General features: G+C 39.5%; 1 protein-coding gene and 1 long non-coding RNA gene across 2 annotated transcripts in view; both read left to right on the forward strand.

Moving 5' to 3' along the window:
• The first annotated feature begins 17,887 nt into the window (after positions 1-17,887).
• On the forward strand, positions 17,888-22,655 carry LOC131200152 (uncharacterized). Its single transcript, XR_009155528.1, has 3 exons — positions 17,888-17,940; positions 21,595-21,696; positions 22,612-22,655. It is a non-coding gene; the product is annotated as an uncharacterized LOC131200152 (long non-coding RNA).
• Positions 22,656-23,912: 1,257 nt separating this feature from the next.
• The window catches only part of PIWIL4 (piwi like RNA-mediated gene silencing 4), a 56,167-nt gene continuing 53,526 nt past the window's right edge, over positions 23,913-26,553 (forward strand). Inside the window, exon 1 of the mRNA XM_058186598.1 lies at positions 23,913-24,003. Coding sequence (XP_058042581.1) covers positions 23,913-24,003 — 91 coding nt within the window. The remainder of the gene's footprint in view (positions 24,004-26,553) is intronic.

The raw sequence follows: 26,553 nt of genomic DNA on the forward strand, positions 1-26,553 counted from the left end.
TGGAATAATTTTGGAATGATTTATTACCCAAAATGTTATTTCCTGCTATATAATGTGTGCCTCCTCAAAGATAATCAATCTCTTGTTTATATTGTTTGCAAAACTATATTGGTTTTGGTTGTTTAATGTACTAATTTAAAGATTAATGTGATTTCTTTGCTGATGTTCTAGCAAATTTTCAGTGAATACACAGTATGTTTGTGGTTTCTGTAAAACATACTGTGAATACGCAGTATGTTTTAGCAGTAAAACATGCTAATGCTAAGCATGATTTAGGGTAGTAGTGTTGTGTAGTATGACATTAGTTGCTGTGTTAGAGACAGGGTCATTTATTTCTTAAGGTGTGGAATTCTTAAAAAAAATAATATACAAAATCTAACGGCTTCTCATTTATCCGGATCAACAGAGACATATATTTGCAGTTCAAATCACTCAGGAAGTTTAATAACTACGGGTGTACAATTCTCATTGACTTGTTATTTGCAATCATGTTTCAGACAAAATGCAATAAAAATCCATGAAATGATACAAAACTTGCCTGTCTTTTTTGGCCTTGTTTCTTAAATATTTATTTATTTATTAAACTTAGATGCTGCCATCTCACCAAAGGTGATTCTTACAATCATTCAATAAAATCTAATTTAATTATTAGACTTTTATGCTGCCCATCTCGCCTAGGGTACGATATAAAACATTACAACAAATAGGGACAATAAATTTATTTTATGATACACATTAATTTATGATGATCTTTGAAGTTTTCCTTCAGGCACGGATATCAAATAGGAAAGCAGACATTTTTTATTTTACTCTTTTGTTGCTGTTTTTACCTCTCTGTTGATTGTGTGAGCTTGAATATTGAAATGATCCCATCTCCATACCATTAAGCCAGACGTTAAACTTGTACAGGTAGCCTTCCAATGGTGGGATTCAAAAACTTTTTACTACCGGTTCTATGGACGTGGCTTGGTGGGCATGGCATGGCTTGGTGGGCGTGGCAGGGGAAGGATACTGTAAAATCTCCATTCCCTCCCCACTCCAGGGGAAGTTTACTGCAAAATTCCCATTTCTTCCCGATCATCTGGGACTCGGGAGGCAGAGAATAGTTGGGGGTGGGGTCAGTCAGAGGTGGTATTTACCGGTTCTCTGAACTACTCAAAATTTCCGCTACCGATTCTCCAGAACTGGTCAGAACCTGCTGAATACCACCTCTGTAGCCTTCGACTTTGTATGATGGCATGGGTAGTGGTGGCTATCTTATTTCAATCTCATTTGATTGTTTTGAGTTTATGATGACTGCCTGTTCTGTTCTGTAAGCAGGGTTTTACACTGATTATAGGTTTACAAAGTGCCACAACTCTGTTAGACACAGTAATCTAGAGATCAAGTAAATAAATCAATAAATAAAGGGGAGGCCGGAGGATTTGTAGATTGTATTATTATTATTTTTCCAATTGGTCACACAGTCAGCCAGTTGTTTAGATTGGAGGGGGCATTTTTGTCCACCTATTGCAGCCCAGGCAAGCCAAAAGTTGGATACCCATGCCCTAAGTAGTGAAGCATATCATATGAACCAACTCAGTGTGGTTTATGAGCTGAGAAAACTATAGTCATTACCTAAACGATGGATCAAATAACCGTAGCTAATGTTCTGCAAGTATAGGTAGCCCTCGACTTACCACAGTTCATTTAGTGACCATTTGACGTTACGACGGCACTGAAAAAAAGTGACTTGTGACTGTTTTTCGCTCTTATGACCGTTGCAGTATCCCCATGGTCATGTGATTAACATTTGGATACTTGGCAAGTGACTCATGTTTATGACGGTTGCAGTGTCTTGGGGTGATGTGTCCCCCTTTCGTAACCTGACAAACAATGGGGAAACCAGATTCAGTGAACAACTGCGTTACTAATTTAAGAACTGCAGGGGTTCACTTAACAAACGTTGCAAGAAAAGTTGTAAAATGGGACAAAACTCACTTAACAAATTTCTCACTTAGCAACATAAATTTTGGGCTCAGTTGAGGACTGCCTGTATTTTAGGCAGCCCCCAATGTCAAATGGAGTCTCCTTCAGCATAAGGCCTTTTCAGTTATACCCCAGAGATAAAAGGGAGGCGGTGGCAACAACTTGGTTGTACAGAAACACTAATATTTTTATTTATTTATTTATATCCCACCTTTATTATTTTCATAAACAACTGAAGGCAACAAACATCCAACACAACTTCTTCCTTCTGTTTTCCCCACAACGACAATCCTATGAGGATTGTTGGGCTGAGAGAGAACGACTGGCCCAAGTTCACCCAGCTGGCTTTCATGCCTATGGCTAGACTTGAACTCACAGTCTCTTCCTTTCTAGCCTGGGCCCTTAACCACTAGACTAAACTGGCTCTCAATCCTGCTTGGATTTCACTGGGGATATTTTTCAGTCTGCTCTAAGAGACGAGAGAAAATCCTTTCTGCTCTTGAGGTGTGGCTGAAAATGCTCTGTAGCAAAATCCAAGGAGAATTTTTATGGAATCCTTCCATGGAGGATTTTAGCTCCAGAGTGGAAGCTTCAAAAGCTTCCATCCTGGGGCTGAAAACCCAAGTGCTTCTGAGGCCCTCACATACCTTCCCACACATACCTTTACTCCCTTTCCCAATCATCAGGGCCTGAGGCTTGCACAACTTCCTGCTGGCTTCCCCATTGACTTGATTGAGGGGAAACTGAAGCAATTGCCTCACCTAAGGGCAGGACAAGAAGCAACGGGTGGAAACTAGTAATCAAGGAGAGAAGCCACTTAGAACTAAGGAGAAATTTCCTGACAGTGAGGACAATTAATCAGTGGAACAACTTGCCTCCAGAAGTTGTGAATGCTCCAACACTGGAAGTTCTTAAGGAGATGTTGGATAACCATTTGTCTGAAGTGGTGTAGGGTTTCCTGCCTAAACAGGGGGTTGGACTAGAAGACCTCCAAGATCCCTTCCAACTCTGCTATTCTATTCTATTCTATTCTATTCTATTCTATTCTATTCTATTCTATTCTATTCTATTCTATTCAGAGGTGGGTTTCAGCAGGTTCTGACCAGTTCTGGAGAACCATTAGTGGAAATTTTGAATAGTTTGGAGAACCGGTAGTAAAAATTCTGACTGGCCCTGCCCCCATCTATTCTCTGCCTCTTGAGTCCCAGCTGATCGGGAGGAAATGGGGATTTTGCAGTAAACTTCCCCTGGATTGGGGAGGGAATGGAGATTTTACAGTATCCTCCCCCTGCCACGCCCACCATGCCATGCCCACCAAGCCACACCGACAGAACCGATAGTAAAAATTTTTGAAACCCACCACTGATTCTAGACTATTCTATACTATTCTATTCTATAAAATCAATGTATGTACCAGACTCACCAGGCCTATGTGAACCATTTTGTGTTTATGGGAAGCCCCCTCCCCCCACAAAAAAAAACCTCCTAGAGAATGACATATTTTGGGAATACTAAAAGAGGCAGAATATTATATTTCCTCAGATGAGAAATGTAGAAAAATCTTAACAAAGGCAGAAAGCAGCCCCACAGCCTCCAGCAGATGCCTGAAGAGATTGATATTTTGTGCCCATTAAGAAATCTGGGCCAATCTATTCATAAAAAAAACACCTTTAGCTCCAGTTGATGGGATTAAGAAGCACAGGACATGACCTTTAGGGCGTAATATGATTAAGCCACCACCAATTAAATAATAAAAGCACACAAAGCAAACCACAAAATTACAAAATACTGTAAACTGTGTAAATGTCCTTCCACTCATCAAGCTAATTTGTCAGCTATCCCAGGACTACGTGCTTTGCTGTTCATCAATAAACAGAATGTTTTTTCCAATCAGTCTCCATTTTATTTCTAGGGCCTTTCTCTCGGCTTGGAACCAGACCGGATTTTTCTTCCTACATGTTGATTTTTATTTTACTCTTTTGTTGCTGTTTTTACCTCTCTGTTGATTGTGTGAGCTTGAATATTGAAATGATCCCATCTCCATACCATTAAGCCAGACGTTAAACTTGTACAGGTAGCTCTCCAGTGGTGGGATTCAAAAACTTTTTACTACCGGTTCTATGGACGTGGCTTGGTGGGCATGGCATGGCTTGGTGGGCGTGGCAGGGGAAGGATACTGTAAAATCTCCATTCCCTCCCCACTCCAGGGGAAGTTTACTGCAAAATCCCCATTTCCTCCTGATCATCTGGGACTCGGGAGGCAGAGAATAGTTGGGGATGGGGTCAGTCAGAGGTGGTATTTACCGGTTCTCCGAATTACTCCAAATTTCCGCTACCGATTCTCCAGAACTGGTCAGAACCTGCTGAATACCACCTCTGTAGCCTTCGACTTTGTATGGTGGCATGGGTAGTGGTGGCTATCTTATTTCAATCTCATCTGATTGTTTTGAGTTTATGATGACTGCCTGTTCTGTTCTGTAAGCAGGGTTTTACACTGATTATAGGTTTACAAAGTGCCACAACTCTGTTAGACACAGTAATCTAGGGATCAAGTAAATAAATCAATAAATAAGGGGGAGGGCAGAGGATTTGTAGATTGTATTATTATTATTTTTCCAATTGGTCACACAGTCAGCCAGTTGCTTAGATTGGAGGGGGCATTTTTGTCCACCTATTGCAGCCCAGGCAAGCCAAAAGTTGGATACCCATGCCCTAAGTAGTGAAGCATATCATATGAACCAACTCAGTGTGGTTTATGAGCTGAGAAAACTATAGTCATTACCTAAACGATGGATCAAATAACCGTAGCTAATGTTCTGCAAGTATAGGTAGCCCTCGACTTACCACAGTTCATTTAGTGACCATTTGACGTTACGACGGCGCTGAAAAAAAGTGACTTGTGACTGTTTTTCGCTCTTATGACCGTTGCAGTATCCCCATGGTCATGTGATTAACATTTGGGTACTTGGCAAGTGACTCATGTTTATGACGGTTGCAGTGTCTCGGGGTGATGTGTCCCCCTTTCGTAACCTGACAAACAATGGGGAAACCAGATTCAGTGAACAACTGCGTTACTAATTTAAGAACTGCAGGGGTTCACTTAACAAACATTGCAAGAAAAGTCGTAAAACGGGACAAAACTCACTTAACAAATTTCTCACTTAGCAACATAAATTTTGGGCTCAGTTGAGGACTGCCTGTATTTTAGGCAGCCCCCAATGTCAAATGGAGTCTCCTTCAACATAAGGCCTTTTCAGTTATACCCCAGAGATAAAAGGGAGGCGGTGGCAACAACTTGGTTGTACAGAAACACTAATATTTTTATTTATTTATTTATATCCCACCTTTATTATTTTCATAAACAACTGAAGGCAACAAACATCCAACACAACTTCTTCCTTCTGTTTTCCCCACAACGAAAATCCTATGAGGATTGTTGGGCTGAGAGAGAACGACTGGCCCAAGTTCACCCAGCTGGCTTTCATGCCTATGGCTAGACTTGAACTCACAGTCTCTTCCTTTCTAGCCTGGGCCCTTAACCACTAGACTAAACTGGCTCTCAATCCTGCTTGGATTTCACTGGGGATATTTTTCAGCCTGCTCTAAGAGACGAGAGAAAATCCTTTCTGCTCTTGAGGTGTGGCTGAAAATGCTCTGTAGCAAAATCCAAGGAGAATTTTTATGGAATCCTTCCATGGAGGATTTTAGCTCCAGAGTGGAAGCTTCAAAAGCTTCCATCCTGGGGCTGAAAACCCAAGTGCTTCTGAGGCCCTCACATACCTTCCCACACATACCTTTACTCCCTTTCCCAATCATCAGGGCCTGAGGCTTGCACAACTTCCTGCTGGCTTCCCCATTGACTTGATTGAGGGGAAACTGACAAGCAATTGCCTCACCTAAGGGCAGGACAAAAAGCAATGGGTGGAAACTAGTAATCAAGGAGAGAAGCCACTTAGAACTAAGGAGAAATTTCCTGACAGTGAGGACAATTAATCAGTGGAACAACTTGCCTCCAGAAGTTGTGAATGCTCCAACACTGGAAGTTTTTAAGGAGATGTTGGATAACCATTTGTCTGAAGTGGTGTAGGGTTTCCTGCCTAAACAGGGGGTTGGACTAGAAGACCTCCAAGATCCCTTCCAACTCTGCTATTCTATTCTATTCTATTCTATTCTATTCTATTCTATTCTATTCTATTCTATTCTATTCTATTCTATTCAGATGTGGGTTTCAGCAGGTTCTGACCAGTTCTGGAGAACCATTAGTGGAAATTTTGAATAGTTTGGAGAACCGGTAGTAAAAATTCTGACTGGCCCTGCCCCCATCTATTCTCTGCCTCTTGAGTCCCAGCTGATCGGGAGGAAATGGGGATTTTGCAGTAAACTTCCCCTGGATTGGGGAGGGAATGGAGATTTTACAGTATCCTCCCCCTGCCACGCCCACCAAGCCATGCCACGCCCACCATGCCATGCCCACCAAGCCACACCGACAGAACCGATAGTAAAAATTTTTGAAACCCACCACTGATTCTAGACTATTCTATACTATTCTATTCTATAAAATCAATGTATGTACCAGACTCACCAGGCCTATGTGAACCATTTTGTGTTTATGGGAAGCCCCCTCCCCCCACAAAAAAAAACCTCCTAGAGAATGACATATTTTGGGAATACTAAAAGAGGCAGAATATTATATTTCCTCAGATGAGAAATGTAGAAAAATCTTAACAAAGGCAGAAAGCAGCCCCCACAGCCTCCAGCAGATGCCTGAAGAGATTGATATTTTGTGCCCATTAAGAAATCTGGGCCAATCTATTCATAAAAAAAACACCTTTAGCTCCAGTTGATGGGATTAAGAAGCACAGGACATGACCTTTAGGGCGTAATATGATTAAGCCACCACCAATTAAATAATAAAAGCACACAAAGCAAACCACAAAATTACAAAATACTGTAAACTGTGTAAATGTCCTTCCACTCATCAAGCTAATTTGTCAGCTATCCCAGGACTACGTGCTTTGCTGTTCATCAATAAACAGAATGTTTTTTTTTCCAATCAGTCTCCATTTTATTTCTAGGGCCTTTCTCTCGGCTTGGAACCAGACCGGATTTTTCTTCCTACATGTTGATTTTTTATTTTTATTTTTTTAAATCTGATTGCAATGTGCAATCTTCAAGCATTCGACAAAAGTTCAAGAAAAATGAGCCTGTAAGGCAAAACATTTCGATGATCCTGATCAAACAGGTTTAGAAGTATTTTCTTTCTCTATTTCTTTTGGTAGAAATGTTGTTCGCAGAGCAGAAAACCATAAGCAACTAAATGTTTTCTGGCACTACAAAAGATCTGTAAATTTGCAAAAAAAAAAGTGGGTTTGGTCTGCAGAGAATGTAGGTAGTTCACAACTGGGACCAGAATTTTGGCCTCAGCAGTACAACCACTTTGCTTAGCACCACAATCCAGGCTGCTCTTGTTAACTGACAACCCCGGTGAATAGAATAGAATAGAATAGAATAGAATAGAATAGAATAGAATAGAAACAGAGTTGGAAGGGACCTTGGAGGTCTTCTAGTCCAACCCCCTGCTTAGGGGGTTGAACCTTACTTTTTTTACCATTGAATTTCATTTTGTTAGTTAGCACCCAATGTTCAAATCTGTCAAGATCCTTCTGTATCTTGAGCCTATCTTCTGGAGTGTTGGCTATTCCTGTCAGCTTGTTGTCATCTGCAAATTTGATGAGTTCCCCATCTATCCCCTCATCCAAGTCATTGATGAAGATGTGGAAGACATCTTACCCTCAAAGAAGTTCAAGCAATGTTAAAAATAAAAATAAAAGTAAAATTTCTTTGAAATTTCCTGGTGATTTCACCCACTTATCTCTGTGATATTGGCAACGGAGTGTAAGTGGTTCAAGAATCAAGGATTCAGCGAGAGAGTCTACACTAGTGAAATAGCATCTACATTCATACGATCAAATCCACCGCCTCTTTTTGACACGTATCTGGTTCTTCGTATATATACCCAGCTATACGCCTGAGCCAAAAGGTCATGTACCTGTAAGTATTTTTGCAGGATGCTTATGTAGTACCAAGTTGCTAAAGGAAAAGATGGGTGCCAAATGTTTTACTAGATAGAGTAGAGGTGAGCCAACTTCTGGGGGCTGAAGTCCACAAGTCATAAAAGAGCCACACCTGATATGTATGTACCAGTAAGTATGTAAATCCTTTGAAACATTTCAACATGTTTGTGGATGGACTATTTTGTAATAGTTATTCGTGTATCCTGCATACAGTTTACCTTTGATTTATGACCGTAATAGCATCTGGCCATTATGGTTATGATTTATACGACCAACCTGATTTTACAACCTGTTTTGTAATGGTTGTTAACCAATGCAGTTGTGTCGTGTGCTGCAATAGGCAAGAACAGACTAGCATAGATACAACAGGGTTTATTGACTCAAACTGGAACTGAAGAACAACAGGCAAAATCTCTGTAATTTTATACTCTGGGCCCACAGGGCCTCAACCGATCACAATACCTTAAAAGGCCTGCTCGAATATGAATGTTCTGTGTTTCCTTCCAAAATAGTTGAAGCTATACAGTTAGGGTCATCTAAAAGTTAGTTTCACTTTAGCAGGGCTTAACACAACTATATGTATTCAATATATAACAGGTACATTGCACACTTGAGCTCGGGCCAGTTCGCAGGATTGCTGTGAGGCAAATAAGAGGAAGGAATATTATGGATATTCTGCACCTGATTTTACTTATAAAGTAACCCAGGGATGGTAGTAACTTACCTTCACTCCTGGTTTGCAAATGTGAGAGTGCGCGTGCAACACCTCTGTGCATGTGCAGAGCATCAAAAACAGGACATGATGACATCTGGGCGGAGCCTCCCACAGCCACCGCTATTGGTTTGCGAACCGGATAGAACCGGCTGAATAACACCACTGAAGTAACCCCAACACAATCAAATTGCATTACAGTTTCATTATGAAGCTAATCACAAAAGTTAAACTGCATATGTACAAATCCCTATTAGGGGATCTATGTGTCTTCAAACAAATTCACGTAAGGCTGAAATTCAACCTCTGTAATTCTTGTACAGGTAGTCCTTGACTTAATGACCCCAAGGATCTTGGCAGACTTGAACATTGGGCGCTCTCTCACAAAATGAAATTCAATGGTGTAAAAAGTAATGTTCTACATTTAGGCAAGAAAAACTAACGGCACAGATACAGTATATGTGGTATCTTGCTCAATAGTAATAACTGCGAGAGGGATCTTGGAATCTGAATGGACAATCATTTAAATATGAGACAGCAGCCTCCAAAAAAGTCAATACAGTTCTAGGCTGCATAAACAGAGGGACAGAATCAAGATCACGTGAAGTGTTAATACCACTTTATAATGCCTTGGTAAGGCCATACTTACCAAGTGTGAGGAGAATTCACAAGGAGAATTCTGCAACCAGTTTTGGTTGTCATGATTTAAAAAGGATGTTGAGACTCAGGAAAGAGTGCAGAAAAGAGCAACAAAGGTGATTGGGGGACTGGAGGCTAAAACATATGAAGAACGGCTGCAGAAACTCGGTATGTCTAGTTTAATGAAAAGAAGGACTGGGGTTGATATGATAGCAGCGTTCCAATATCTGAGGAGCTACCACAAAGAAGAGGGAGTCAAGCTATTCTCCAAAGCACCTGAGGGCAGGACAAGAAGCAATAGATGGAAACTAACCAAGGAGAAAAGCAACCTAGAACTAAGGAGGAATTTCCTGACAGTGAGAAAATTAATCACTGGAACAGCTTGCCTCCAGAAGTTGTAACTGTTCCAACACTGGAAGTTTTATAGAAGAGATTGGACAACCATTTGTCCTAAAATGGTATAGGTATAGACTAGAAGACCTTCAAGGTCCCTTCCAACTCTGTTATTCTGTATTCTGTTGCTAAGTGAGACATTCGTTAAATGAGTTTTGCTCCATTTTATGACATTTCTTGTCACAGTTGTTAAGTGAATCACTGCAGTTTTTAAGTTAGAAATGCAGTTGTTAAGTGAATCTGGCTTCCCCATTGACTTTGCTTGTCGGAAGGTTGCAAAAGTTGATCACATGACTCCGGGAAACTACAATTATCATAAATATGCCAAGTGTTGACATTTTGATTATGTGATCCTGGGGATGCCGCAACAGTCATAAGTGAGAACAAAGGTCATAAGTCCCTTTTTTCAGTGCTTTTATAACTTCATCAAGCACTAAATGCACTGTTGTAAGCCAAGGACTACCTGTATTCTAAAGGAGAAATCTGTATTAATTTAATTTAACTCATCAAATTTGCAGATAACACCAAGCTGGCAGGAATAGCCAACACTCCAGAAGATAGGCTCAAGATACAGAAAGATCTTGACAGACTTGAACATTGGGCACTAACTAACAAAATGAAATTCAATGGTGAAAAAAGTAAGGTTCTACATTTAGGCAAGATGCTATAGAGCACTGCACACCAGAACAACTAGACACAAGAACAGTTTTTTCCCGAAGGCCATCACTCTGCTAAACAAATAATTCCGTCAACACTGTCAAACTATTTACTAAATCAATAAAGTTACGTAAATCTTTCATTGTTACTCAAATAAGTCAGACAAGGGTGAGCATGTGCACACATTAGCAGAACACGCTAAATACAGAAATTGCTTAAAAGGAAACAACCACAAAGTGAGACAGTTTCCAGTAAAAAAATGTGAAAGTCCATTGGGGGACACTGGATTCACTTAACAACTATGTCATTTGCTTAATGAGCACCAGAGGTGGATTTCAGCAGATTCTGACCAGTCTGGAGAACCGGTAGCGGAAATTTTGAGTAGTTTGGAGAACCAGTAATAAAAATTCTTTTTTTTAATTCAAAAAGTTTTACAAAAACAAATGAATTTCTCCCCCCTCCCCCCTCCCTCCCCCCTCTCCCCCGCGAATTCCCAGAGCAAACACAAGGTATAGTTCAATACACAAACATTCATACCTTAAATTTTTGGAATCTAACACCATTATAATTCTTCTCTTTCGCATAACCTGACTTCCTCCATTAAAATAAAAAACAACATCCTTCATTCAAAGGCAATCTGATATCTATTTTGAATATAGTCAATCCAGTTCTTCCCTTCGTTTAAATATTTTTCTTGAGTACTGTCTTTCAAGAAGGCTGAGATTTTAGCCATCTCAGCCAAATTGGAAACTTTCAATATCCATTCTTCTATTGTAGGTAATTCTTTTTTCTTCCAATATTGTCCAATCAGCAATCTCGCTGCTGTTATTAAGTTCAAAATCAATTTAGTCTCAATGACTGTACAGTCCGTTATTATTCCCAAAAGAAAAAATTGCGGTAGGAACTTTATCTTCTTCTTTAAAACATTCTGCATACTCCACCAAATTCTTATTCAGAAAGACTTAATTTTCTTACAAGTCCACCATACATGAAAATATGTAGCATCATCACAGTTACATCTCCAACATTTTGCTTGCATATCTGGATACATACATGATAATTTCTTAGGATCTAAATGCCGTCTATAAAACATCTTATAAAAATTTTCCCTTAAATTCTGCGCTTGCGTAAATTTAACATTTCTAACCCAAATTTTCTCCCATGTTTCCAACATTATTGGTTCCTGAATATTCTGTGCCCATTTTATCACACAATCCTTTATTAAATCTCTTTCAGAATCTATTTCTATCAACACATTATACAATCTCTTTATATGCCCCTGGGTTTGATTTCTAATTTGTTTAACCAAATTTTCTTCATTTTGAATAATACCAATTTTCTGATCTTCTTTCCATCTAGCCTTTAACTGTCCATATTGAAGCCAAGTATAGTTCCTCCCTTCTTCTTTTAATGTATACAAAGATTTTAGCTGTAAATTTCCCCTCTCATTATATAAAAGATCTTTGTAAGTTATCATTTCTTGTTCCTGTTCTATATTTATATTCTCTACTGCGTGCCGAGGACTCGCCCATATAGGAATTTTATAATTTAACTTATAATAATATTTTTTCCAGACACGCAAAAGAGAAATTCTCAACACATGATTCTTAAAAGCTTTATCTACTTTCTTATCATACAATAAATATGCATGCCAACCATATAATAAATCATAATCTTCTATATTCAAAATCCTTTCCTCCGTTAAATTAAACCAATCACTTATTACAGAGAGAACAACTGCTTCATAATACAATTTTAAATTAGGCATTTTTAATCCTCCTCTTTCCCGTGTCTCTTGCATTATTTTCATTTTAACTCTCGCTTTTTTCCCTTCCCATATAAATTTATTAATTCCAATCTGCCATTCTTCCAAATTTTTATCTTTCTTAATTATTGGTATCATCTGAAACAAGAACAAGAATTTAGGCAAAACAGAACCAGTAGCGGAAATTGACTACTCTCTGTCTACTATTGACCTCACTCCATTCCTAAGAGGTCTATAAGGGGCGTGCATAAGAGCACAAGAGTGTTTACTGTTCCTGTCCTATTGTTTTCTTTCTTTATATTCAATTAATTTAGTTATTACATACTCATATATATACTTATATATTGTATAGTTATTTCATGCTTACACTCATATATACAGTGTGACAAAATAAATAAATAAAAATAAAAAATAAAAATTTTGAGTAGTTCGGAGAACTGGTAATAAAAATTCTGACTGGCCCCACCGCCATCTATTCTCTGCCTCCCAAGTCCCAGCTGATTGGGAGAAAATGGGGATTTTGCAGTATCCTTCCCCTACAGTGGGGTGGGAATGGAGATTTTACAGCATCCTTCCCTTGCCACGCCCACCAAGCCACACCCACAGAACCGGTAGTAAAAAAATTTGAAACCCACCACTGATGACCATTGCACAAAATAGTGAAAAAATTGGGGCCAGTCACATGATATTTATTTATTTATTTATTTATTTATTTCGATTTTTATACTGCCCTTCTCCCGAAGGACTCAGGGCGGTGTACAGCCAAGTAAAATTCAATATATAAACATTAAGAGAAAATTAAAAAGCATATTATAATGTGGCCAAAATTTTAAAACAAATTTAAATCTTAAAATATAAATAACCCCAATAAAATTTCAGTCCAGTCCCGCTTGAATAAATAGGTGCGTTTTCAGCTCACGACGAAAGGTCCGAAGATCAGGCACTTGACGTAAGCCAGGGGGAAGTTCATTCCAAAGCGTAGGAGCTCCTACAGAGAAGGCCCTTCCCCTGGGGGCCGCCAACCGACATTGCTTGGCGGACAGCACCCGGAGAAGGCCCTCTCTGTGTGAGCGTATGGGTCGGTGGGAGGCATAAGGTGACAGCAGGCGGTCCCGTAAGTACCCGGGTCCTAAGCCATGGAGCGCTTTAAAGGTGGTAACCAAAATCTTGAAGCGCACCCGAAAGACCACAGGAAGCCAGTGCAAACTGCGCAGGATTGGTGTTACATGAGAGCAACAAGTTGCTCCCACTATTACCCGCGCAGCTGCATTCTGGACTAACTGCAGCCTCCGGGTGCACTTCAAGGGCAGCCCCATGTAGAGAGCATTGCAATAGTCCAAGCGGGAAGTAACAAGGGCATGAGTGACTGTGCATAAGGCATCCCGGTCAAGGAAGGGGCGCAACTGGCGCACCAACCGTACTTGGTGGAAGGCCCTCTTGGAGACGGCCGCCAAATGGTCGTCAAACGACAGCCGCCCATCCAAGAGGACACCCAAATTGTGCACCCTCTCCGTTGGGGCCAATAACTCGCCCCCTACAGCCAGCTGCAGCAACTTACAACCGTAATTCCAAGATCAGTTATGGTTATATATAGAGAGGCAATTTTGTCATAGGGAGAAAATGAATTCAACTGAATTGTAAGAAAATCATTGTTGGATGAATCCAGAAGAAAGAGAAAGCTGAACAAGTCATGGTTGGATAGAGTTGATGTGGTCTTAAAAAACATAACATAACATGAACATATTGAAAAACTAGGACAACTCCGCTAAAAGTGGTAAAAGGTTCCTATTTAAGTCTTACGCTTCCAGCATCCTTTATACGTTTTAGCCAATTTATCTGGGCATAAATACCATCTATATATACTGTAAATCACATGATAGAAAGTCAATACAATACAATCAGTAGTGGGTTTCAAACCTAGTCATTACTGGTTCGCATGTGGGTGTGCGTGCGTGATGCTTCTGTTCATGCGCAGGGACGTACGAGCGGGTGGATGGAGCCTCCTGCTGCTGCCACTACCGGTTCACCAGATCCGTGGCAAAACGGTAGCAACCCACCACTGAATACAATACAATTCTTTATTCGCCAAGTGTGATTGGACACACAAGGAATTTGTCTTGGTGCATATGCTCTCAGTGTACACAAAAGAAAAGATACCTTCATCAAGGTACAACATTTACAACACAAATGATAGTCATAGGGTACAATTTAACACTTAATGATACAACACTTAATGATAGTCATAGGGTACAGATAAGCAATCGAATCATACTAGGAAACAATAAATATACATCATAAGGATACAGCAACAAGTTACAGTCATACAGTCATAAGTGGGAGGAGATGGGTGATAGAAACAATGAGAAGACTAATAGTAATAGTAGTGCAGACTTAGTGAATAGTTTGACAGTGTTGAGGGAATTATTTGTTTAGCAGAGTGATGGCATTTGGGGAAAAACTGTTCTTGTGTCTAGTTGTTCTGGTGTGCAGTGCTATAGCATTGTTTTGAGGGTAGGAATTGAAACAATTTATGTCCAGGATGTGAGGGGTCTGTAAATATTTTCACAGCCCTCTTTTTGACTCATGCAGTATACAGATCCTCAATGGAAGGCAAGTTGGTAGTAATTGTTTTTTCTGCAGTTCTAATTACCCACTGGAATCTGTTTCTCTTTGAAGTTTTTCTCTTTGAAATTATAGCATAAGATATATTTCAGTCCCTTTATCCACATATTAGCCTTCTGAGCAGTTGGTATCTTATATAGAATTTTTTTTGTCCAGTGTATTGTAGGATTTTTAACTAGTTTGTCTTCTATTTCCAGTTTTAACAGACATACATATACCTTAGCGATATAGTGTTCTTTGTTTGTACATTGTTCCGTTTCAAAGATGGAACTTATCAGTTTTTTATCAGCTATAAATCTCTCTGTGAGTTGTAAATATGAAAATTAAAACTAACAATTGCAACCTTCTAATGTTAGCTGTTCTCTGGCTTTTAATTTAGTATCTGCCAATAAATCTGGCCAATAAATCTATTGGCCAATAAAGTCCAATAAATCTGCGTTTTTGTCCAATTCTCATGCTTCATGAGGGGAAAGCCATTAAAAGGTATTTGGGGGCATAATCTCATTTTATCTTTATTCTAAATTATCAAGATGGTTCGGCTAATGAAATGGTTTCTAAAATATATATTTATTGCATCATAAGTACACACGTCATCCAAACCTCAAGTCCTAGCCTCTTAGATCAAATAACTTCTTATATCCATAAATGTTACTCATTCTTTTAATCAAACAAGGCAAGAGGGTGTGAAATTCAATTTCAGATCCGGCACGCCTAAACCTCTCCTTTCTTCAAAATCATACAAGAACTTACGTTTAACTCTTGGGTGTTTTTCCCCCCTTGCCAGATGCAACTGGGTATCTCGTTCTGCCTTTGTTTGAGGGGTAAATCTGAAGTATTGTTTGAAACAACATTCTTGGCAATAGATTTATTTTTATTACAGATATTCTTCTCTCCATCAAAGATAATTGCAGCTGATACAATCTTGAAATGACTTGGTAAAGCATGCAAAATTCAATATAAATGTTTTTATCTTTTTCTCAATCTTAAAGCCTGTTTTACTATCAATTCTGATTGGTCATTTTTTATTATTATTATATTTTTATATTACAGTATATATACAATATATTATATATATTATTATTATTAAAATTGTTGTCTTTTGTTTGTTCATCTTAAATCCTGGTGCCAAATTCTTTTAGTTTTTTTCATTAGAAATTCTATTCCTTTCAATGGGTCCTTCAGTATCAACACCAGATCATTGGCAAATGCTCTTAATTTTATACCCTGCTTTTTAAAAACAATCCTTTTATCTGTTCCTCTTTCCTTATATACCCATTTAGAATTTTTAGAGTTAATATGAATAAAAGTGGATAGTGGGCGCCCTAGTCTCATTCCCTTGTGAATAACGTAATGGTGAGGTCACCATGAACAATAATCTGTGCATTTTGTAGTGTATATATTGATTTAACCGACTTTACAACCTCTCCCCAAAATGCATAACTTCCAATACTTTATAAACAAATATGACTAATTGAGAGAATCGAAAGCTTTTTCTGCATCTAAAAATAATGCAGCTTGCTTTTCTTTGTGTTGCGGAACTATTGCCCCTTTATGACTTGTGGACTTCAACTCTGAGAATACCTGAGCAGCATGGAATTCTGGGAGTCCTCCAAGTCATAAAAGGGACATCATTCCCCATCGCTGCTGTAGATGTGCCAAGACATTCAGACTGTCCTCACATTGTCCTATAATTATCTTTTGAGTAAAAACGCACTTTGATCTGGATGGACGAGTTCTTGAAGAATTGTCTTGAGTCTCTTAGCTAACATAGATGTACATGATCTTGGTTTTTAATTAAGGTTCGGTCTTGCCTCTCTTTAGATATTAGAGTGATATTGGCCTATTTCCATGATTCTGGTATCTCATTACCTTGTAAAATAGAAGTCATTATATTCTGGAGGTATGTGATGATTATTTTTCAAAACATTTATAATTAATCCCCAGAAGACCATCTGAACAAGGTGTTTTCCCTAATTTGATTTTTTTTTATAACTCATTAGATTTCTATCATGTGATTGATCCATTCATAAGTTCTTTCTGTTTATCTGTAAGATGTGGTAGGTTCTGCTTTTGGAGATAACCTTCTGAAAAAGAAATGTCAGATCCTTTATAGAAATTGGAAGAGTAATGATGAAAATTTCCTTGTATTGCAAAATTATGTTATAACTATATCACTTCCTGGAGTTTCAAAGTCTTATTATCTCTTTCCTTCTTTAATTCACAAGCCAAGCCCTTCCTAGTTTATTTGCATGCTCAAAGTTCATTTGTTTTACGGAAATTCAATTTATTCTCTAATTCTTTACCATACACATATATATCATTGCTATTGAAGAAGATTAATTTGGTTTAGAAAATTTATTTTTGTAAGTTATTTCCTTAATTCTTTTTTACTTTCAATTTCCTAAGATCGCATTGATTTTTTTCAGTTTCAATTGATTATTATGTTATAAATAAAAAAAATCTTAATTACAGCTTTGCTTGTGTCTTATACTGTTCTTACGTCTATTGTTTAGGCTGTTGTCAAAAAAATCTGTTAACTTCTTTTTGTAATCTTTTGCTATCCAATCTTTCTGTAATAAAGTTTCAAGTGTCCATCTAAACTTTGCGGATTGCTTCTTTAAAGTCATCTCAACTAGATTGTGATTGGAGAAAGTCTTTGCTGAAATCTGCGTCTTTGAGGCCAGAGTAAATAAATTTCTTGAAATTCATATCATGTCTATTCTCAAGAATGATTGGTGTCTTTGTGGAAAATAAATATATTTTTTAGAACAGGGGTCTCCAACCTTGGCAACTTTTAAGACTTGTGGACTTCAACGCCCAGAATTCCTCAGCCAGCGTGCGCTGGCTGAGGAATTCTGGGTGTTGAAGTCCACAAGTCTTAAAAGTTGCCAAGGTTGGAGACCCCTGCGGTCTAACGAATCCACCCCCTTCTCCTTTTCAGGCACCTAACGGAAAGTCAAAACATCCCGGGGTGGGAGGGTGGGGAGGCTTCCCGCGCATGCGCCTTTCAGGCGAAGAGGAAGGGAACGCTCTTCGGGACAAGCTTCCCATTCGGCGGCTGACTCCACGGGAAAAGGAGAAAGCGCAGGAGGAAGGCGTGGCCTTCTCGGGTGGGCGTGGCTCCCTCGAGGCACGTGCCTGCGCGAGTCCGCAGGCTGAGGTGGCGGTGTGTGTGTTTGGGGTGGGGGGGTGGCGGATGGGTGGCGGTAGCTGGAGGTCCCTGTGTCACGTTTGATCCCGGGGTGGGGTGGGGGTCCCTCTTTAGTGGCCTTCCCTTCAGGTTTCCTGCAGGCGACACCAAAGCAAAACCATAATTTTAAATTAAATTTAGTTAGTTCTTGACCTCACCTGGTTAGGTCGTTGCTCGTGAGGTTAACGGTAAGTGTGGGGGGGGGCGAGGGTCACATCTCTGAACCCCCATCGCAGAAGGGTGGGGAAATACCTTTTTTAGAGACTGATTCTACCCCCTTCCTTCCAAAACGTTATCACAGTAACCAGAGTTGGAAGGGACCTTGGAGGTCATCCAGCCCAACCCCCCTCCTGCTCAACGCAGGAGACCTGTACTAGGGATTTGAACCACTGAATTGCCGACCTTTCTGATCGAAAAGCTCAGCATCTTAGCCACTGAGCCACCTAGCATGTGACAGCAAGTATTCCAAGACTTGAGGCGCTGTCACAGAGAGGAAGGGGGTGTGGGGGGGGTCCATCTATTTTTTCCAAAGCACCCGAAGACCAGACAAGGAATAATTATGGATGGAAGCCGATCAAAGGAAAGATTCAACCTAGAAATAAAGGAGAAATTTTCTGACCTTGAGAACAACCAACCTTTGCCTGCAGAAGTTGTGGGAGCTACATCACTGGAGGCTGTCAAGAAGAGACTTGATGGTCATCTGTCAGAAATGGTGTAGGGTGGGTTGGAATGGATGACCTACAAGGTCCCTTCCAACCGTTATTCTGTTATCTGTTATAAAACCTACCCTCGTTTACCCCCTACCTGCCCTCTTTCTCTTCATGCTGTTTTCAGGGTATCACACATTTTGTCCCCATCATCCAAATTTACCAATGTAAATTTATCTACCTTGTCCCAGGATCTTCTGGGTGAAGGAATAGTATGATTTTTCTAATGGATCACACATACACACATACACATACACACACACACACACACACACACACAAATCCTCAGGATCCTGTGAAAAAGCTTGGGATGAAAATGGCTAGGGTGGGTTCAAATCTCAAGGCTCGCCAGAAGACCTGATCTGACATTTATACTGGCTGCTCTTGCATTTCTAGTCCAGATTAAATAATGGAGAACATTGTGTTTCAAGTAGGCTTAAGTCGTTTTTATATGAAGCAACTCTCAATGTCACAGTTTAAACGACAAGGATCTGTGGCCCTTGAGATGTTCCTGAAGTCCTTAGTAAATTGTTGCTACATTGGCAGGAACTGCTAGTTTAGAGAATACTTAATGCATCACACTATATTTTGTGAAATATTGAGGGGAGGAATTATTGGGATTAAAGGGCTATACAGGTAATCTTCGATACAGTTTATTTAGTGACTGTTCGAAGTTACAATGGCACTGAAAAAAGTGACAAGACCATTTTCCACACATGACCGCTGCATCATCCCTATGGTCATGTGATCAAAATTCAGACCCTTGGCAACTGACTCTTATTTATAATGATTGGACTGTCCTGGGGTCATGTGATCACCTTTCACAACCTTCTGACAAGCAAAGTCCATGATAAAAGCCAAGTTCATTTAACAAACAGGGCAAGAAAGGTCATGTGAAGTGTGACAAAATTCATTTAACTAATCCCTCACTTAGCAACAAAAATTTGGGGGCTCACTTGTGGTTGTAAGTTGAGGGCTACCTGTATTCATGCAACAATAACATACTGTATGGTAGTCGGCCAGGAATTGTACAGAAAATTTGCAGCAATTCAGACTGCACTGTTTTGTGTTAGCAATAAAACAAACAAACAATCTGGTGTTTGAAATGAAGAAGTAGTTCCTGCAGGAACTAGTATGAGGTAGCGGTTAAGGCAGTATTTCTCAAACCTGGGTTCACTTCTCAGCATGAAAGCTCTAGGTAACCTATGGGCAGCCATTTTCTCTTCATCCAGATTATCTCACAAGAGTAAAGGAAGATCCCTGTGTACATATCTTTAGCTGTCCAAAAATACATGGAGCGTAATTCCCAGCAATAATAATTAATAATTCAGTACATGCTACATGGTCCTTTGTGAGGAGAAATAGATGAATAGCGAGACACCTGTTTTACATGTCTATCCTCTATCTTGGCCAATTTTACAGTTTCACCCAATAATTTATTTGATTTCAATTCCACCTTTGTACAGGTGCTCAAGCACAGTGCTTCTTTCTCCTATTTTTCTCCATCACGGCAACCTCTGTGAGGTGGGTTGGGCTAACTGGACCAAAGTTGCTAATAGGTAGACCCTGCTTTTAGTCCAATTTCTTAAAGTCGCTGGTCCTCAGCATAAAGCTTCAACAAAGAAGGTTGAGAAACAGGATCAGTTTTTCAGCACAGTTGAAATATCATTTTTTTAAAAAATCGGGTTCCTACTTGTGGCTGAAGAGCAAGATAAAAAGGCAATAAATAAAAGCTTAAGAGCTATACAATTGCTCTAAAACATAGGTGGACACCCATAGCCAGCTTTTCAGCAGGTTGCAGCTGCTGTCTTTTTTTTAAAAAAGCCTGCTTTTTATAAGGTTTAGTATAATAAGGCCTACTTGATGTAGAAAATAGAATGAGAAAGCTACAACTCAAATTAAGTCTGTATTCTCTTCAGAATCATCCTACTTATGAATGGAGAATTTCATATGGAAAGGTCAAGTCTTGAAGTTTTTGCTTCCTCTGCTCTTTTGTGCCTCTCCTCCATCCACCAAATTTATCCTCCTGGAATTAGAGTTAATAGAATAATAGAGTCGAAAGGGACCTTGGAGGTCTTCTAGTCCAACCTCCTGCACAAGCAGGAGAACATATACTACAGTATTTAGACAAACATTGTCCAATCTCTTCTTAAGTCGCTGGTCTTCAGCATAAAGCTTCAACAAAGAAGGTTGAGAAACAGGATCAGTTTTTCAGCACAGTTGAAATATCATTTTTTTAAAAAATTGGGTTCCTACTTATGGCTGAAGAGCGAGATAAAAAGGCAATAAATAAAAGCTTAAGAGCTATACAATTGCTCTAAAACATAGGTGGACACCCATAGCCAGCTTTTCAGCAGGTTGCAGCTGCTGTCTTTTTTTAAAAAAAGCCTGCTTTTTATAAGGTTTAGTATAATAAGGCCTACTTGCTGTAGAAAGTGGAATGAGAAAGCTACAACTCAAATTAAGTCTGTATTCTCTTCAGAATCATCCTACTTATGAATGGAGAATTTCATATGGAAAGGTCAAGTCTTGAGGTTTTTGCTACCTCTGCTCTTTTGTGCCTCTTCTCAATCCACCAAATTTATCCTCCTGGAATTAGAGTTAATAGAATAATAGAGTCGAAAGGGACCTTGGAGGTCTTCTAGTCCAACCTCCTGCACAAGCAGGAGAACATATACTATGGTATTTAGATAAATGGTTGTCCAATCGCTTCTTAAAAGTCACCCATAACTTCTGAAGTCAAGCTGTTCCTCTGATTAATTGTTCTGTCAGGAAATGTCTCCTTATTTCAAGGTTGGTTCTCTTCTTGATTAGTTTCCATTCATTGCTGCTTCTGCCTTCAGATGCTAATTTTTTTTTTATTTCAGTGAGTCAAAACTAGAATAATGAGTGGACGGGCTCGTGTGAAAGCCAGAGGACAATGCTTTCCTGGAAGAGAAACATATGGACAAAGTGATTTTGCAAAACCAGTATGTTTTTATGCCTGTGCTTGTTTACAAAACATTGATCTTCTCTCATGGGGCAACTGTATCATTAGACCACTGTGTTTCCCAAACCTCTTCTATGTGCCACATCCTTCATTTAGATCTACGTTTAATGATTCATAGTAAACTATTATAAAAAATAGTTTGTTTAAGACATATTTGTGGTCTGTTTATAAACGGCTGTATTTTTAATTAGCGGCTTGCACTGCGGCCTGCGGTTTGTCCTAGGAAAACAATGTACTAAAAAAGCATCACATTTGAACAGTTGCTAATGAATCAAATTCATACAGTCTCCAAAGAAATTTATTTAATCCCACAGGCAGAATTAAAGTCAGGAAAGAATTGTTACAAAAGAGGGATTAATTGATGCTATACTCTTAGTGAACCCAGAAAGAAAATTAAAATGAAGGGTGTCAAGTCACTGTGATTTTTTTCAATAACAAGTGATAGAAAACTATATGAAAAAAACTATTGAAAACATTATATAGAGATCTCAGACTCGGGGAATGCTACTTAATCTAATTTATTTGGAATTATTTATACATCGATAAAATATTTGTCCTGGGAATATAGTTTATATTTGTGATAGTGTTAGTTTATGTTTGGGATATCTGAAAGGGATGGATCTAGTTGTGCAGTTAGCCCCAGTGATGCTGATCTGTTTCTTAGTCTTTCCATAATGGTTTACCTTATTGTATCTGATTTTTATGGTTTAGTAAAAATGGAGAAGTTTGATAGCAACAAAACAGTAAGTAGCTAGAACACTGGTGGTGTTTTATAGCTTCCCATTCTCAGAACAGTGGAGTGTTACTTAATAGCAATAAAAAAAAATCCAGAAATCAGTTCAGTGGAGAAAAACATAATCTGTTCATAGTTTAATTTGCCATTTCTACCTTAAAGGGTGGTTCGGGAGACACTGCTTCTTACAGTGTGCCAGAAGCCAGTAGCAGCCATGCAAGAACTGGGGAAGAGCCATTGAAATGTAAGCAAGTTAATTATGCAATAGCTGTTCTTAAAAGAGCCTAATCTCTAAATTATATAGAAATATTTAAAGTACAGGTAGTCCTTGACTGTGTGTACCTTACAATTGGTACTGTTGGAAGAAATATACATCTGGTTCAGTTCCAAGTGGGGAGAAAGACACTGGAAACATGGAGGATTATTGATGAACAGGACCACATGGATTTGAGGTCCTGGGCAGCTGACCTCAAGGAGTTGAGAGAGAGAGGTATTTATACCTTCTCTTGGACTTTGAACTTGAGCTTCCTGTTCCTGTGCAAGAATATGTATTCTATTGGCTCCTGTCAGACTCCCATGGGGCCATGGGGGGTCATGTTTGGTTGAAACCTGGAGGGTGTGGTGCAACTGAGAGGATGCAGTGAAGGAGCTTGTTGTGCCATGTGGTGAGCTCTGCTACTAGATGATAGCGGGCTAATCCTATTATGTCCTGAGGGATCATGTATTAATCCCATCACTCCGGATCTCAAGATCTTTTGTCTTGTAGATAGACTGGCCCAGTCCTGTTGGGCTATTAAGAAAAGTGGGGACTGCTTTCCAAGAGCATGTTTCTCCTTTAGGGAAATATTATATTCTGCCTTTTTTAATATTTCCCAAAATATTCTTCTAGGATAGGGGTGGGTGCTAACTTTCTACAGTACTCAGTTTCCACTGCTAGATAAGGCATTTGTTAAGTGAGTCATGCCCAAATATACAGCCTTTTCTGCTATGTTTGTTAAGTGAATCATTGCAGTCATTAAGTGAATCCAACTTCCCATATTGACTTTGCTTCTTAGAAGCCAGCTGGGAAGGTTGCAAATAGTGATCTCATAATCCCTGGACACTACAACTGTCATAAGTCTATGCCAGTTACCAAGCATCCAAATTTTGATCACGAGTTCATGGGTATGCTGCAGTGATCCTAAGTATGAAAAATGGTTATTTTTCAGTGCCATTGTAACTTTAAATGGTCACTAAGCAAATGGTTGTAAGTCAAGGACTACCTGTATACAGTTCAACATCCAAATGAAATTAATTGTAATAGACTTTCGCGATGAATTAACCAGTGCACCAATTTTGAAAGTATTGATTTACAACTTTAGTTTTGTAATTTCTTTTCATTTTTTTTTTTTGAGACTGCCAACGCTTTATTTTTGTTTTCATTTCAAGATGGCTTTTCTGTTGGTCCTTCTGGCTATACGGTGATGGAGAGAGGGGGGAGGATCCAGTGTAAATTTCGGGACCTGGAAGTGAATACCAGAGAAGCAATGTTACATGTAAAAGATTCTAAAACAGGTATAATTTATTGTTCTGTTCTGTTTTCTTCAGGGAACCGTTCTTTTTCCCTCCCTGGTCCTAGCGCTATGCTATGTTAGGGTACTTTGAGCAGTTTCAATAATACAGTTAGCCTTCGACTTACAACAGTTTGTTTAGTGACCATTCATAGTTACAACTATGACTGTTTTTCTCACTTATGACCGTTGCAGCATCCCCACGGTCAATTACTTGACAGCTGGCTCATATTTATGATGATTGCAGTGTCCCAGAGTCATGGGATCCCCTCTTGCAACCTTCTGACAAGCAAAGTCAATGGGGAAGCCAGATTCACTTAACAGTCGCATTACTAACCTAACAACTGTAGCAAGAAAAGTCGTAGAATGGGTCAAAACTCACTTAACATGTCTCATTTAGCACCATCAATTTTGGGCTCAATAGTGGTTGTAAGTCAAGGACTAACCTATATTTCCCATTGACTCTACATTACAGTTGCAGTAATATTTCCCATAGTTCCACCATTTGGGAAAAACTGAGTCTTAATTTCACGGTTGAGTGAGAGGTTTCAAAACTCACTGTACATTCACAACCTTTCAGGCAATCTCGGAAGGTCTCAACAAACACAATGAGTTTTAAACACACTATAGTTTTCAAGCGATAAGGCACTGGTAATCTATCTAGCATGGAATCTGCATTTGCATAACAATTTTGGGTCTCTCTCTCTCTCCCACTATATTAATCTAGCCGAGTGTTTCTCAACCTTGGTAACTTTAAGAGGTGGGCTTCAAAATTTTTAGCAAGGGGTTCTCTGCCCGGTTGCTGGGTGAGTGTGGCCATGGTGGGCATGGCCTAGTTGGCCTCCTGCACCATGGCTGGGGGGGATGTTTTTTTCCTCCCCGGGCTCTGGAGGCTTTTGTTGAGCCTCCCGGAGGGCAAAAACAGCCTCTCCAGGCTCCAGAGGCCCTCTGGAGGCCGGAAACAGCCCTGTTTCTGGTCTTTCCGAACTTCTGGTAGGCCCATTTTTCGCCCTCCCTGAGCCTCCATGCATGCCCTGCACTTACCTGCATCCAAAATGGTCCCCGTGGGGACTCCGGGGAGGGAAGGGGAGGCAAGGGGTGGGCAGGGCAGAGCCAGCCAGGAGTGGGATTTGGGGTTCTCCAAACTGCAAAGAATCTTAGCTAGAGGTTCTCCCGAACCCCAGAGAACCCCCAGCAGCGCCCCCCTGGTGTGGACTTCAAATCCCAGAATTCCCATTGGCTAGGGAATTCTGGAAGTTCAAGTCTATACATCTTAAAGTTGCCACTTTAAGATGTATGGATTAGCCATTCTATGAATGAGGAAAATCAGGGTGGAGTCATAAGATTTATTAGTTGGAAAAGGTGCTACTAGGGCTCCTGGGATATTTTGTCACCATAAACTAACAAGGCTATCTTCCTACAGTACATATGTTGAAAGGAGCTACATCTCACCAAAACTTCTGCCTTTTACTAGGGTTTGTTAGTTAGAAAAGGTGCTACCAGACCCCCTTCTGTTTTTTCCCCCCACCATGGACTAACACAGGGTAGTCAACCTTTTTATACCTACTGCCTACTTTTGTATCTCTGTTAGTAAAATTTTCTAACCGCCCACCGGTTCCACACTAATGGTTATTTATAAAGTATATCGTCGTCTGCGCATGCCTCTCGCGCATCGTGGATTGGGTTGGGGGGGGCGTCGGCTACCAGCTCTGCTTGTCTGTTACAGCTGGGTGGTGTGGGGGCAGATGTGCGAGCTATTCTGGGACGAGGCTCTTTTGTTTGCTGTCGCAGTATAGCGCCATTTAGTTTCACTTACATAACATGAACAAAACTTATGCGCGGGCGATACAAATAGTATATTTTCAGAAATTTAAATTAATAATAATAAATAATAAATTGTCACGGGGAATTTTATGAAAACCTAATGAAAATGTTTTTAAATAATGCTATGAGAATTTTTTAAAAAGTCAATTAAATTTAAAAAAAGGAAAGTGCTTCAGTATTGGACAAAACCCCTGCTGCCCACCATGAAAGCTGGAACGCCCACTAGTGGGCGGTAGGGACCAGGTTGACTACCACTGGACTAATATGTTTAACGTGGTATAACATTACAGTACCATTGTTCTGTAATGGAAAAGACACATTTGACTGTGAATAGTCATAAAGTTAATTAGTTACCTGGGGGAATTTGCATGTTCAGTATTAGAGCATATGAACACACTTTCTCCAAACAAGCAGGCACACAAAATTAGCACTATCTTTTCTTTTCTTTTGTATCTTTTCTTTTATGTACTCCAAGAGTGTATGCACCAAGACAAATTCCTTATGTGTCCAGTCACACTTGGCCAATAAAAAATTCTATTCTATTCTATTCTATTCTATTCTATTCTATTCTATTCTATTCTATTCTATTCTATTCTATTCTATAAACTTTGGAAGGCAAAAGACCAGGTTTTGATGCATCCAAAATCATAGTTTGTTTTAACAAGCAGACCACTTTTGCTTGTGATTGCATAAGTAGACCAAGAAAATAGGAAATTTAGTACAGATAGTC

This window comes from Ahaetulla prasina, chromosome 5 (assembly GCF_028640845.1).
Source record: "Ahaetulla prasina isolate Xishuangbanna chromosome 5, ASM2864084v1, whole genome shotgun sequence".
NCBI classification, from domain to species: Eukaryota; Metazoa; Chordata; class Lepidosauria; order Squamata; family Colubridae; genus Ahaetulla; species Ahaetulla prasina.